The 15,249-nt window shown below is 42.1% G+C and overlaps 1 protein-coding gene and 1 long non-coding RNA gene across 8 annotated transcripts in view; one reads left to right on the plus strand and one right to left on the minus strand.

Annotated features, from left to right (window-relative positions):
• Nucleotides 1-15,249, plus strand: part of CSDE1 (cold shock domain containing E1) — a 53,365-nt gene that overhangs the window by 20,806 nt on the left and 17,310 nt on the right. For all 7 annotated transcript variants that reach the window (XM_038379551.2, XM_038379554.2, XM_038379556.2 and 4 more), the window contains 7 exons: nucleotides 990-1,130; nucleotides 1,209-1,367; nucleotides 2,101-2,208; nucleotides 7,061-7,236; nucleotides 8,154-8,266; nucleotides 11,380-11,499; nucleotides 11,781-11,959. In XM_038379551.2, the coding sequence (XP_038235479.1) occupies nucleotides 990-1,130; nucleotides 1,209-1,367; nucleotides 2,101-2,208; nucleotides 7,061-7,236; nucleotides 8,154-8,266; nucleotides 11,380-11,499; nucleotides 11,781-11,959 (996 nt within the window). The remainder of the gene's footprint in view (nucleotides 1-989; nucleotides 1,131-1,208; nucleotides 1,368-2,100; nucleotides 2,209-7,060; nucleotides 7,237-8,153; nucleotides 8,267-11,379; nucleotides 11,500-11,780; nucleotides 11,960-15,249) is intronic.
• LOC122457110 lies at nucleotides 13,811-14,382 on the minus strand. The gene is made up of 2 exons (XR_006276442.1): nucleotides 14,098-14,382; nucleotides 13,811-13,899 (listed from the first exon to the last, which is right to left on the minus strand). It is a non-coding gene; the product is annotated as an uncharacterized LOC122457110 (long non-coding RNA).

The following is a 15,249-nucleotide window of genomic DNA, read 5'->3' on the forward strand; positions in this document are numbered from 1 at the left end:
CGTAAAAAAAAGAGTTATTTTGAGTTCCTACTTTCTGTTAGAGACGGTGGGGAACTAGTCTCTTATGGGATGGTTTTTCTTCCCAGCTACATACTAAATTCCAACTTCGGTTTCTCAGTTTTGCTAGCATCAAACCTTCAGCTCTGCCAGTTCAGGTGGAGATCCTGTCGCAGGCAGGACTAAGGACTATTTGAACTAAGAATCAAATATTTCTGGGAGCTGGGATCAAGGCATTAGTCATGAGGTCAGATACTGATTGTGAATGAGAAAATAAACTAATCTTTTTAGGCAGCCATAAATCTTTCACAAGAGAAGCATACGCTTTAAAGATGAAAATATAATCTATGGTTTCAGTCAAACGTTCCAGACTTGCCCTGAGTTCTCTTAGGGTCATTTGGTAGCTGTATCTGCATACAGCTGTGGTTGTGCATGAATCTTCTGTAATAGTACATCCTATTAAGTTCTTACAAGGACTACTGATCCTTCCTCACTTGAGTCTTAGGACTTCTGTCCAGTGCTTGCATAGCTTAGAGGCAGGTTTTGAGCCTTGGGGTGATGTCTTAGAAATTTGGAATTACTTTTGTCCTTTGGACCACCCTCTAAGAATTGTTACTGCTAGTTTCCCACAATGGGATCTATATCAGCAATTCTGAAAAGGAGAAAGATGCTTCTTTATACTGTAACTCTTCTAGGATTGCATATAAAGATCCATACTAACACTCCCCTCCCTTTTCAGAGAATTTGAAATGCAAAAGAAACTGGGTTGGACCCATTTTGCATCTCCTCTTGTCCCTGGGGTTGCGTACTGTGATCTACAAGGGAGCATGTGCGTGTACCAGCAATCATTCTTGTAAGGCTCTGGTCATGCGCTAAGGAAATTGTACATCCCACAAGTGCAGCTCTGTGCAGACAGACATCTTAAAAACTCTAATTACTTTTCACTGGCTGCAGCAACTGACAAGGTGTCCTGTATCTTTGTGTCCCCCCAGGGTGTGATTGCAGCAATGAGAGATGGCTTTGGTTTCATTAAATGTGTTGACCGGGATGCCCGCATGTTCTTTCACTTCAGTGAAATTCTGGATGGAAATCAGCTCCACATTTCAGATGAAGTAGAGTTTACTGTGGTTCCTGTGAGTAAAATTACAACTTTTTAAGTACTAATAGAAGTATTGTGTTCATTTTAAAGTACTGTGGGTCTTGTTTTCCAGGATATGCTGTCTGCCCAAAGAAATCATGCTATAAGGATTAAGAAGCTTCCTAAGGGCACGGTTTCATTCCACACCCAGTCAGATCACCGCTTCGTGGGCACTATAGAAAAAGAAGCCACTCCTGCCAAAGCCACTAGCCCAAATAAAAGCAAAGAGAAGGTAATGCTGTTTATCTAAGTGTGCATTAGCTATTTAGTTTTCTGCCTTGAACTGAGGATAACTTTTTTATAAAATGTATTTTACTTAATCTCTGGAAATATTTGCCTATTCATGAGTGATTGATTGTACTCTAAGGTGCCACAAGTACTCCTTTTCTGATTGTACTGCATGGCTAATGGTAAAAGTCAGCTAAACACCTGGTATTTGGCTGAAGCAGAATAATAGAAATGCAACTTCTGGCTCTCAGAAGGGATGTAGTAGCTGAAAACATTCGTTCTAGTCTTGTGTGGGATAATTGTCTTAAGAGCCTTGTGGGAAACTTCTCCTCCTCCTTTGGTAGTGGTTTGCCAAGTTGTATGAATTTGCCAAAACACAGTCTAGAGGTAGAGTAGGCATATCCTTCCCTCCAAGTGTTTAAAATGGTACCATCAAAAGTGACAGTGCTCACTACTCAAGTTTCAGTTAAATGCCTATTTGAAATAGTGGCACACACCATTTCAAAAATGTTGTATAGGTAAACCATGTTTAACTGATAGTATAAAATTTGGGACTATTCCTATTTTCAGGTTCTGAAGTATGTCTACCATTTGGTTATTGCCTTTACTGACTAGTGGACAGCTATTGTGTAAAACAAATATTACATAAACTGCATTTGTATTGACTCAGGCACTTAAAAAGCATGCATCTACCAATTAGTCTCTGCTTTATAATGAATCTTGTTGTTTCTCTTTAGGAAGCTGAAGAGGGAATAATCGCGTATGACGACTGTGGAGAAAAACTGACTGTTCCTTATCAGGCCAAGGATGTGGAAGGATCTACTAACCCTCAGATAGGAGATAAGGCAATATAACTAAGTTCCCAAAATATGTGATCTTTCTGTGAGCTACAAAGTGTGACCTTTGCTTTACCTAGCTATTGCTAGGTAATAGACTTGTTCAGAAAGGAGTGAAGAATAATGTGTGAACTGTGTGTGGGTTTTTTTTTCCTCTTTCCTCTTTACTCTTCAGTTATGCATTCCCTTTCCCATTTTGGTATTCAGTATACTTCTTCATCCAGGCCTGGTGAATAACCTTCCTCTATCTCCCTCCTTCTCTTCTCTCTCCCCTCCATCCTCCTTGCCAATTATTCAGAAGATATTTCTGAAGCTCTTGAGGTGTGCCTCATCTAAGACTTGTACATTGCTTTACTGCTGATTACTTATGACATCATACATGTAAAGGGTGCTCAAATGGTAAGAGATTGTTCCTGAAGAGTTTAGACTGAATTAGTATAATATGCATGGGAAAATTGTCTGCATGTTTTCCTGTGAGGATTGTTCAAGAGGATGGATGAAAAGACTTTATGCAAAGTGGATTTGAAGGAAAGGGAGAATCCTTGTTCATGGTGTGTGGGAGGCTATTCTTACTGTGGGTGGTGGTATAAAATGCATAAAGTTGGCAGAGGGACCAATGAGAGGATCTGGAAGGAAACCCAGATAGAGAGGGCCGTCTTCAGATGGCATACCATGAAAATACTACTTGTTCAGCTAATAACCCCCTTCCTCCCCCCAAGACCTACACTGAAATGGAGTGTGTTGTGACACTCAAGCTTCCTGAGGATGGAGACAACTGTAGGACAGAAAGGTGAACTATAGGGAAATTATACCTTGTATGTGAGTACGAGAATTGATAACAGCATGCTACATGGTTAGCCTACCTTTAGCAATTGATGCTTACTGCTCACCTGCTGCTTCAAATGGAGTAAGGGAAGTCCAAGGGGAACCTATTGAAGTTGATATGAGTGTAATGGGTAGATGTTTGAAGAGCAGTCATCAACAATGCACTTAAACAGCAAAGGTCTGTAGCGCTTAGCGTCCGTGGCCACACTATACAGCTGTATTCCAGGTGTCTAAAGGCTTGACAGGGTTAGTACTGATCCGATGGAACCAAGTTAATGATGGACAATCATGTGGACGCCACCAGACCATTGCCAGGTAATTTCTTCTCCTGAGCTCAAGTCCAGTCTTGAGGGCTGAATGTGTGGGACTTTATTTCTGAGACAGGCTATATGGTGAAAAAGTTGCCAGACGGTTGTGACAGATGGTGACTTCAGTCTTCTGAAGGCCTGTTCTCAGTGGGATTCTGTCTGTCCCTAGAGGAAGTGTGTGAAGGCAGGACAAGATTAGGTTGACCAATAGATGGCTCAGGCAGTGGTGCTAAAAGGGGGTTTGGGGGTGTCTGACCACTGGGAAGCATTCCTGGACAGAACTGTTCTTATGGGATGGACTCCACCTCAATAATGAGGGAAATGGACTTCTGGGATGGAGGTTGGCACAACTGATTAAAAGCTTTAAACTAGGAGTTCAGGCTAGATGGTTGGGAGATGCTAATATTGAGAGGGAGGAAAATCAACTCAGATAATACAGTAATGGGGAAAGGAACAGAGGGTAAGCAAATGGATAACAAGAGGAAATATGACAGGAACAGGTGGGAAATACTGGCAATAAAATGACTATGTAATTGGGCAGGGAATATGGTTGAAGCCAAGCAGAAACAACTAAGGTGTCTGTACACCAATGCAAGGAGCCTGGGTAACAAAACGGAGGAACTAGAACTACTGGTGCAGGAATTGAAATGTGATATCATAGGGATAATGGAAACATGGTGGAATAGTAGTCATGGCTAAAATATAAGTGCTGTTCAGAAAAAGACACGGGCAAGGGTGGTATTGTAGCATAGTTTTATTAATGCTGAGGTAGACTAAAAAAAGTAGACGTGAAGGAATGGATATAATGAAAACTGGGTCAAAATCACTTGGGAGAGAATGGTAACAGAAGCTCTACTGGGATAGTGCTTGTGCATAACCATTTTAGGGTTAGTATTGGTAAGTCTTGAGGATCTCACAAGAACTGGTTATAGAGGACAAACTTGGTTCGAGTGATGGTGAGTTAATTCAGTTTTAAGTGAAAGGATAAACAAGAATAGGTCTCCAATCAGGGTCCTTGATTTTGAAAGGGCAAACTAAAAAAAAAAAAAAAAAAAAATTTAGGGAAGTGGAGTCAATTTTTAAAGAACTCAAGGATCTGGATGTTGGGGGAGGCTTGAAATTTAGTTTCTGCAACTTAAAGTATCAGAAGCCTGCATCCCAAGCAAGGAAGAAAAAATCTGTAGGGATTGCAGGTCAAACTGGATAGAAAAAGCATTTGAAACAAGTTACTATGAGAAAGCAGAATGGATGGATCAACAAGGAACGCTACCTCTTGGAAGCCTTAAAGTATAGGGGAAAAGGTGAGAACTGCTAAAAACCAAGCAGATTTGGACCTTGCAAAGGAAATTAAAACTGATTAGTAAAAGATGTTTTAGCCATATTTTAAAAAGAAAAACAGAAATGGGAGTGCTAAGCGTTGAGGATGGGGTGGAGATCATAGGTCTAGGTTTGGACCAACGCCTAAACAAATGCTTTGCCTCAGTTTTTAACAAGGATATTGAGGAGCTTGGGGGCAATGGCAGGGTAACTAATGGGGAATAAGGATAAGGAAGAAGAAATTTCCACATCTGAGGTGGAAGCCAAACTCAAACACTTAATGGGACCATATCCATAGGCCTGGGTAATCTCCATCCAGGAATATTAGAGGAACTGGCACATGAAATTGCAAGCCCATAGCAAAAATTTCTAACATCTGTAAACTCGGGGATTGTTCCCAAATGGTTGGAGAATTTCAAATAGATTATCTATATTTTAATAGGAAAAAAGTGATCTGGGAAACTACAGGTCCATTAGTTTGACCTCAGTTGTATGTAAGGTGATAGAACAAATTTTGAAAGGGTAGTTGAAGACATAGAGGTAAACAGTAATTGGGATAAAATACAACATGGTTTTACAGAGATGAATCTGATCTTTCTGTGAGAAAATAACTGATCTTTTTTTAGAAAAAGGAAATGCAGCAGGTCTAATCTACATGGATTTCAGTAAAGCAATTGATACAGTGCCACATGGAAAGTTATTAGTTAAATTTAAGAAGATGGGGATTAATGCAAGAATCAAAAGGTAGGTAAGAAACTGGTTAAAGGAGAAGCTACAACGGGTCATGCTGAAAGGTGAACTGCCAGGCTGAAGGGAGGTTACTAATGTAGTTCCTCAAGGATCAGTCTTGGGACCATTCCTTGACATTTTAATTAATGACTTAGGCATATAGAGTGGGAGTGTGGTGTTAATTTGCAGGTGACACAAAGTTGGGAAGTGTTGCCAGTACAGAAGAGGACTGGAATATCATACAAGAAGATTTGGACAACTTTGAAAACTGGAGTAATAGAAATGTGAAAAAATTTAATGGTGTAAACTGTAGGGTCATGCACCTTGGGATGAACAACAAGAACTTATAGTAAAAACTGGGAATCAGTTGGATGCAACAGAGGAGGAAGACCTGGGTGAATTGGTCGATCACAAGATGACTGAGCCATCAACATGATGTGGCTCGGGGGAGGAGGTGGGGATGCATCAGGCAAAGTATTGCCAATCGAGATAGGGAAGTGTCATTACCATTATACAAAGCACTTGTGAGACTTCATCTGGAATATTGTGCAATTCTGGTCTCTCGTGTTCAAGAAAGATCAGTTCAAATTGGAACAGGTACAGAGAAGGTCTACTAGGATGATCAGGCAAATGGAAGAACCCAGAGGAGACTAAGGAGTTTGTCTTGTTTAGCCTAACAAAACAAAGGATGAGGGGAGATATGCTTGCTGTCTATAAATACATGAGGGTTAAATACTGGGGAAGGAGAGGAGTTATTTAAGTTGAGGGCTAATGTTGGCACAAGAAGAAACGGATATAAACTGGCCAACAAGTTTAGGCTCGAAATTAGATGATGGATTCTAACTATCTAAGGAGTGTGGTTTTGAACAGCCTTTTAAGGTGGGTAGTGGGTGCAAAAGAACAACTTTGTTTTAAGACTGAGTTTGATAGGTTTATGGAGGGGTGATGTGATTGCCTAAAATGACATGGCCCATCTGTGACTGTTAGTAAATATCTCCAATAGCTCGAGATGAAGAGAGCCGGGTTACTACAGAGAATTCTTTCCTTGGTGGGTTTTTCCCTCATGCTCCCAGTCTAACTGATTGCCATATCGGGGGTTATGGAAGGAATTTTTTTCCCCAGTTCAGATTGGTCACCTTTCTCTGCAGCATTGTGTCACTTGCTGCTTTGAACTAGAGTAAATGGTGGATTTTCTGTAACGAAGTCGTCAGTAACTCAGCAAGAGGTTATGGGCCTCCTGCAGAAGTGAATGGTTCATGTTCTTTGGCTGGCAATATATACAGAAGGTCAGACTGGATGATCATGATGGTCCCTTCTGGCCTTAAAGTCTGAGTAATACATACCTATTGCTGATAAAAATCAAACCATCTTATTCATAGTAGTCACTGCTGGCAAAGCATAGGAAATGCTTCCAGCTTCTTGAGGTCTTCTATAAGCAGTGTCCATGTTTCTGATCTGTATAAGATCAGAAATGCAAAAGCTTTATAAATCCATCCATTTGTATTGTGGCCAGTTATTTCAGTTTATTTTATTGTGTGATACAATTTTACCTTTTTTGGGTGAAGAGTAGTGGCTGGAGTAATACTGCTTTCTCTCTTCCTCCCCGGGGTGCAGACATTTCATTAACCATTCTAATAAAATAAATACGGAACTTACTTTTTTTCCTTCATTTTGACAAACAGGTTGAATTCAGTGTTTGTGAAGTGAAGAGAACAGGTTCGCAGACAGCAGTTTCTGTCAGAATGCTTGGTCGCAACTACAACTCCAAGAGGCTTGTGGGGTATGTGGCAACCCTGAAAGATAACTTTGGATTTATTGAAACGGCCAATCATGATAAGGAGATCTTCTTCCATTACAGGTGAGTGACTCGCTTTTATATTGCTGAGTGTTGATCTGTTTTCTCCACACCATGTGCATAAGTTCAAGTATCTGAGAAACTTCTAATAAACCACTTCCATAGGGCTGCTGCAGGCTTCGCTGTTTAACATCCTATATCTTAAGTATTCAGAGACTGTGCCGTAGACTAGTAGTATAACTACAGCTAGAGGATTGTACTTTTTTTAGAGCTTCATTGGTGGTGGCTTATGCAGGTTGAGACTCCTGGTGCAAAGGTATACTTTCAGTATTCTCTGAGAGGACTTCCATTAGGAGTAATGGGGATGACTGACTTCTTTTCTGAATTAGTCTTAACTGCCTGCTAGCAGGCGAAGACACTCTGACAAGCGTATGTAATGGTAAGGAACCAGTATCCTACATCAGTTAAGTTGCCCAGCAGAGAACTTGAGAATTGATCGGAGATGCAGTCCTGACCTGTAACAAGCTGGGAAACTCTTGGGATTTGGAACAGCCCTTTCATTTAACACTGGTATATTTAGGGGATGCTCAGTTTTGGTCTATCCTTAATGCGTTAAATCCTGCATGATCTTAACAGTTGCTGGTTCAGACTAAATCTAGTTATCCATGCCCTGGACTTGGATTACTGACAGCGACCTGCTTCATGGGAAGCATAATTTATTTCACTCTGTTCCAATAGCCAAATTGATTATGTAAACTTCTTGTATGAAGAGGGGGGAAAAAAAGGCTATTGGGTAGATTTAAATAATCTGTAAACATTGAGCAAAACGCTTGCATCCAAATTGTAAGGTCTTGTAGTAATGAAAATGGTGAGCCTGCTGAAGTGTAAAGGTTCTGACCCTTCCACTTTGTTGCTGGGTGAGGTGGCTTTGTTGATGAGCGTGTAACTAAAGCAAAACATGCATAACTTCTCCCATGCAGTGAATTCTCTGGTGATGTCGATAGCCTGGAACTTGGGGACATGGTGGAATACAGCTTGTCAAAAGGCAAAGGAAATAAAGTCAGTGCGGAAAAGGTGAACAAAACACATGCAGGTAAAACTATGTTCAGTAACTTCTCTCTTAGTAAAAGGGCACTTGCAATTTTGAGGGAGTTCTGGGTTAGTGGATAAAGGCTGGCAGTGGTTTGCTTGGAACCTGGTCTAAAGTACATCTGGAACACGATTACAGAAATTGTGATAATGGTATACAGCAAACCAGAATTGGGCTGGTCACTTTAAGACTTCTGAGGGACATCTCCCCTCTTCTTAGGAAAAGCCCTCTGAGAGCTGCTCACTATGTCAGGAGATGGGAGCTAAACAAGCAAAAAAATAGACAGCAACAGCTCAAAGATGAAAGAAAAGGAGTACTTGTGGCACCTTAGAGACTAACAAATTTATTTGAGCATAAGCTTTCGTGAGCTACAGCTCACTTCGTCGGATGCATTTCAGACTAACACGGCTGCTATTCTGAAAACAGCTCAAAGATGGTGGCTCTTACCTGATTCCAGCTTCTAGAGCACACTGCCTGAGTTGTATCAGGATTGGCTTATCCTTGTCTACCAAATACTGACAGCATGCTTGTGACTGTACAAGACAATTGACAACCTGTGTTATGAAACGCTGAGTCGAGGAGGGGCATAGAAAGTTGATTGTGTGAGGCCCTGAGGAAGAGTTGCTGAGGTAACTTTCCTCAAACTTTCAATTCTGTTCATTTGTTTTGGGGGCTGATTCCTAACAAAAATAGGTCTCGGGGATTTGAGGAAAGGGTTGTTGCCCTGGTATCTGCGGACCAGGAGGGAATTCAGTGTATAGAAGATGTATAGAGAGAAAATGATCAGAGTGGAAAGAACATGGGAGTAAGAGGTCATGGTTGTGTTAAGCAGAAGGAAGAATACACTTTACAAAAGAGCCTTGAGAAATGTCATATTGTCTCTATATAAATCTGTGGTACACCCATATCTTGAATATTGCATGCAGAAATGGTTGCCCCATCTCAAAAAAGATGTATTGGAATTTTTGGAGAAGGGCAACAAAAAAAATCGTCAGAGGTCTGGAATGGCTTCTGTATGAAGAGAGTAATAATACTGGGACTCTGCAGCTTGGAAAAGAGACGGCTGAGGGGGGATAGGATGTCTATAAAATTTTACTCCTGGGGGAGTTCTGTGTCACTGCGCATGCACAGAATTTATCCCCTGCAGATTTCTTTGTTTCCCTGCAAAAAAAAAAAAAAAAAAAAACTGTCTGACAGGGAAGCCACAAGAGTGGTCATGTGACCCTCCCTAGCAGTATGTTTCAGGTGCCCAGGGCAGCCAGCAGAGAGGTAAATCACTGTGGGGCATGGGGCGGGACTGGAGAAGACCCAGCAGGTGACTCCTACCCTGTGCTGGGCTCAACTGCTAGTCCTGGCTGGGCTCGGGGGGGACTGGACTTCCTCTTCCCCTGCACAGCATCTGGGCTGTGTCAGACCTCCCCTGATTTCTCCCCTGGCTATAGGAAGCTCTGCAAATCCCCAACCCACCCCCCCTGCACTTTCTGCACCCATTGCTCCTTCAGGGGGAGCTGCTCCCCCATCAACCCAACCCCTGTGCATTCAAACCTCCTCATACCCAGACCCTCCCCCTGAGTCTCACCCCCAGCACGCAGAACCCCCTTGACGAGCCCCACCCCAACGAGCCACCTGCACCCAATCCCTACTGTACTGAGCCCCAACCAGCTGCACCTGGATCCCCACCCCACCTAGACCCCCTGCCAAGCTCTATCCCTCCCACACCCAAACATCTCTGCTGCTGAACCCCAACCACCTTCACCTGGGCCACCCTGCAGAGTCCCATTACCGTTGCTTCCAGATCACCCCTGCATCTGGATCCCCCCACTGAACCATTCCCACACAGAGCCCCCTCAACCCACACCTGGATCCCCTTACTCTAAGCTCCTTTACACTTGGATCCTATCTTGCTGAGCCAGCCTGCCTGCTCACCCACACCTGGTGCACTTGGCACAAAGGGTCAGGGCCCTGGGATGTTTCTGGGGCAGGCTTAGTCCTTGCGCTGCATCAGGGTTGGGTGCAGCCTCACCGCTGAGTCTGTGTCTTGGGGGGGAGGGTGCATAGTGATCTCCCACCTCTGTGCGGCTAGTGCCTGTGGTCCCCAGTGCCATGCTGGAGCCTCCACATTTATTTGACAAATAAAATTCGCAGAATTTTAAAATACTGTGCACAGAGCTTTTGGGGGGGGCGGGGGGCAGAATTTTTAATTTTTTGCTGTAGAATGCCCTCAGGAGTAATAAAATGACGACTGGTGTGGAGAAAGTAAGGAAGTGTTGTTTACAACATCTCACAACACACAAACTAGGGGTCACTAAATGAAATTAATAGGCAGTAGGCTTAAAACAAACAAAAGGGGATGTTGTGAAGGCCAAGACTATAATGGGGTTCAAAAAAGAACTAGATAAGTTCATGGAGGATAGGTCCATCAATGGCTATTAGCCAGGATGGACAGCGATGGTGTCCCTAACCTCTGTATGCTAGAAGCTGGGAATGGGCAATAGGGACTGGATCGTTACCTCTTCTGTTCATTGCCTCTGGGGCACCTGGCGTTGGCCACTGTCGGAAGATAGGATTCTGGGCTAGGTGGACTTTTGGTCTGACCCAGTATGACCATTCTTATGGTCTTTACTTCCGATGTACTAAGTGTACATAAATCAAGTGCATCAGAAAAGGGAGCTATAGCTGAGTAGTCTTTGCTCTTTTTCGGAAGTATTTACAATGAAAACAATGAAATGCCAGTTCAGACATCAGTGTCTGCAAAGCTTTTAAGTGTAGTGATGCTGTGGCAACATCAGATTCCTGTCTTCTACAATGGGAATGATCAGAATGGCTCAGGATGCTCTAACCCACTCAGCCTTCCTGAATAGGCTGCCATGGGGTAGAATGAGAATCCTTTGACTCTTTTTGGTTTGCTATCCAGTTTCTAGAAGCTTCTGGGTTCTTGATTAACAATTGCCCATCCCTATGCTAGATTCTGTGTGTCTCAGGTATTGTGCTGAATACAGAAACTTGTAGTAATACTGCAATGTTACCAAATGGCCCCAATCAGGGGTAAAGGTCTCATTGGGTTAGGCTCCCAAATTATGTAATCTAAACAGTGTGTACTGTCTTTGTTTTTACAGTGAATGGTGCCACTGAGGAAGCTGATCCAACTGTCTACACGGGTAAAGTAATTCGCCCCCTGCGGAGTGTAGATCCCACACAGACTGAATACCAGGGAATGATTGAGGTCATGGAGGATGGTAAGCAGAAACCAGACTCGGCACTTCCCTGCATTAAAGTGCCAACATACTGTTTGTAAAGTTGAGATTACTTTTAATGAGTCTGTTCAGCTCATGCTTGGTGTAGTTTGACAATGAGCTTTGGCTGTAGCTTAGTAAACTATAAACTAGCAACTTATGTAAACTTTAATTCAAGTTTCTAGCTAGAAAAAACCATTGTGTCCAATGTAGAAACAGTTCAAAATACTTCATGAAGGAACAGAAATAGATATTAAATGGTGTTTTCCTTCCCTCTCTGCTAGGGGAGATGAAAGGAGAGGTCTATCCATTTGGAATTGTGGGGATGGCAAACAAGGGTGATTGCCTGCAAAAGGGGGAGACAGTCAAGTTCCAGCTCTGCGTCCTTGGTCAGAATGAACAGACGATGGCTTGTAACATTACTCCTTTCCGCAGAGCCACTGTGGAATGTGTGAAAGATCAGGTTAGTGGATTCTTACTTGAGACAAGAGTGTTCACATAATCATAGAAATGCAGGGGTGGAAAGGGCCTTGAGAGGTCATTACGTCCAGCCCCCACATTGAGGAAGACTCAGTAAACCTAGACCATCCTTAACAGATGTTTGTCCTGTCTATTCTTAAGTCTCCAATGATGGGGATTCCACAGCCTCCCTTGGAAGCTTCCCAGTCAACAAATTCCAGAACTTAATTATAAGGGTAGTTAATTTTGTATTAGGAAAGACTTCCTAACTACTGTATGAGTAACCATCAGATGGTTCTAACTTGTGTAGCTATGAAATACTGGAACTTGAATTTTGAAGGAAAACAGAGATGCACAGAAACTTTTGTTCTGTTATCCCACGTGCCCAGTCACAGTCCCCTGTCGGAGTTGTTCAACCTCAGTAGGTATGCGGCAATTCTCTAAAAAGGGCCATATTTTTTTTTTTAGTTTGATGTACCCACACTACACACCCACATCATGTATCATTTGAAAGCTTATTTTGGGTATGTTTAGAGGAGGTAATATGTGGAGCTGTTACGTGGTGCCATAAGCCTCTGGGCAAGATGAAACAACGGTACCCAAAATGAGTGACTTTATGCACAGTTCCAGACACACACTCCAGCATGATGGATTGAAATTTATTGTTGATATTAATTTCAAAACCTTAATGTGGTGGTGTCAAGGTTCCCTCCCTACTCTCATGCGGGTCCCCACATCTGTACCCTAGAGTTCAAAGACCCCCTAAGCTTATTTCTACCAGCTTAGGTTAAAAACTTCCCCAAGGTACAAATCCTTCCTTGTCCTTGGATGGGTACTGCTGCCACTACCAAGTCAGACAAAAATTCAGGAAAAGGACCACTTGGAGTTCCTGTTTCCCTAAAATATCGCCCGCCAAGTCCCTTCACCCCCTTTCCTGGGGAGGCTTGAGAATAATCTACCAACCAAATAGGAAAACTAGGTGAACACAGACCAGAGCCGTGGGTTTCTAGGACACTAAAAACCAATCGGATTCTTAAACAACTTTATTATAAAGAAAGGAAAAAGGTAGAAGAAACACCTCTGTAAAATCAGGATGGAAGGTAATTTTACAGCATAATAAGATTCAAAACGCAGAAGATTCCTCTCTGCGCAAAACTTTAAAGTTACAAAAACAGAGATAAACCTCCCTCCTTAGCACAAGGAAAATTCACAAGCTAAAACAAAAGATACTCTAATGCATTTCCTTGCTATTACTTACTATTTCTCTAAGTTAGATGTATCGTTCAGTAGGAGTTGTATTACATGCTTGGTCTCTTTGTCTTTGTGAGTGTTCTCTCTGAGACAAAGCAAAAACCTTCCCCCCACAGATTATTTTCTCCCCTTATTGGTCCTTTTTCGTCAGATGCCAACCAGGTTATCTGAGCTTCTTAACGTTTACAGGTAAAGGGATTCTGTACCTCTGGTCAAGAGAAATTTTATATTACTGCATACATAAAGATTGTTGCCCTTCCCTTTATATTTGACAGGTGGTTATTGATCTAAGCTACCAAACAATGGTGTATTAAAAGATTTGTATTGGTTTTGTAAGGGCAGGGTTTTTGTTTTTGTTTTTTTTTTTTTCAGAAAGGAACTTTAGCATATGGCAAATATTGATAACATGAACAGTTTTCATATCAGATTCTAAGTTGTCAGAATATTGTACAAGTGATTATATTTTCAATTGACATATGCTGAGCAGATCAGTCTCTCAATTAAGCTTGTGAAGCAGTAGCTATAGGTTGTGCACCCATAGTTTTGTACTGCATAATAAATAGACATAAATGTGTGAATTCCTAATGTAATGTTACTCCATTTGTAAGCTTTTGTACATACAGTGTAGTTTCTAGCCTGCTTGGTAGGCTAGAAGGTTATTTGTAATTTGCCTAGGCATGTAGTACTAGTCTTCTGAAATATTCTAGAGACTAACAAATTTATTAGAGCATAAGCTTTCGTGAGCTACAGCTCACTTCATCGGATGCATCCGATGAAGTGAGCTGTAGCTCACGAAAGCTTATGCTCTAATAAATTTGTTAGTCTCTAAGGTGCCACAAGTACTCCTTTTCTTTTTGCGAATACAGACTAACACGGCTGCTACTCTGAAACCTGAAATATTCTAGAAACTAGCTTTTTAATTGTGACACTTACGCAAAAGTCATTCATTATTAGTGTTCGAGATGACAGTACACCACTTCATATTATGAATGTGCAAAAGCTATAGGAGAAATGGCCTAACAAGAAGTAGCGAAGACAGTCCACAAACAAGTCCTTACCTTTGCACTGAAGAGGGATGAGGAGCATGGCAAAGTTCTTACCAGCCATGTCATCAACAATATGACAAACCCGTTTGACCCTGAATCACATCCAGAGGTGCTTATTAACTTACGTACTGGACTGCATGTAACCTCAGATTTACAAAAGACTCTACTGAAAATACTAGATGTTGAAGAACAAATGGAGAGATTTGTGAGAGGTATACTTGATTCTGATGGGGGACACGCTGCTTCAGCCCAGTTAATAAATCTGTCATTAAAACACTTTGCTGGCATAGCCAAAACAACTGAATTGAAGTCTGGCAAGGGAAGGACGATCACAGCAGCTGTCAGTCCAGAAATTTGTTTTCCGCAGAGCCTTGTCCTTGACAAGAGGCAGAGATAATGTTTCAATGGCAACTGTTAGTCACACGGTATGACCTGTGCCCCTGCCCCTCTTCCATGCTGATGGAGCACTTAAGCTTGGTCCACACTACCAGCTTATGTTGGTATAACTATGTCATTCAGGGGGGTAGGTTTTCCAGAGCAATGCAGTTACACTGATCTAACCCCTGGTATAGACAGTGCTGTGTTGATGGGAGGGCTTCTCACATTGACATAATGATCACCTCTCGTGGAGGTGGAATAAGTACACTGATAGGAGAATCTCTTCTGTCTGTGTCGGTAGGGTCTCCATTAAGCGCTACAGTGGTGCAGAATGGTGCAGTGCTGTAAGTGTAGACAAGTCCTTAAAAGACCAGACTAAGCTGAATGAGGGCATCAGCTGAAAGCTCAAGCTGAAAGAATCCAAGAGCTAAGAGCATGCAACAAAGAAACCACGGTGTACATTAGAAATGCCCATGGCTGTCATACAAATGGCTGGAGACGCATTCCACACTTTCACTGAATTGGCTGCTGAGTACTTGAGGTAGGTCCTAACAGGATTTGACACAAGCTAATTCTGTAATCAAAAACTTTGACAAATATGACAAACTTTGGAAAGACA

This window comes from Dermochelys coriacea, chromosome 21 (genome assembly GCF_009764565.3).
Source record: "Dermochelys coriacea isolate rDerCor1 chromosome 21, rDerCor1.pri.v4, whole genome shotgun sequence".
Taxonomy (NCBI): domain Eukaryota; kingdom Metazoa; phylum Chordata; order Testudines; family Dermochelyidae; genus Dermochelys; species Dermochelys coriacea.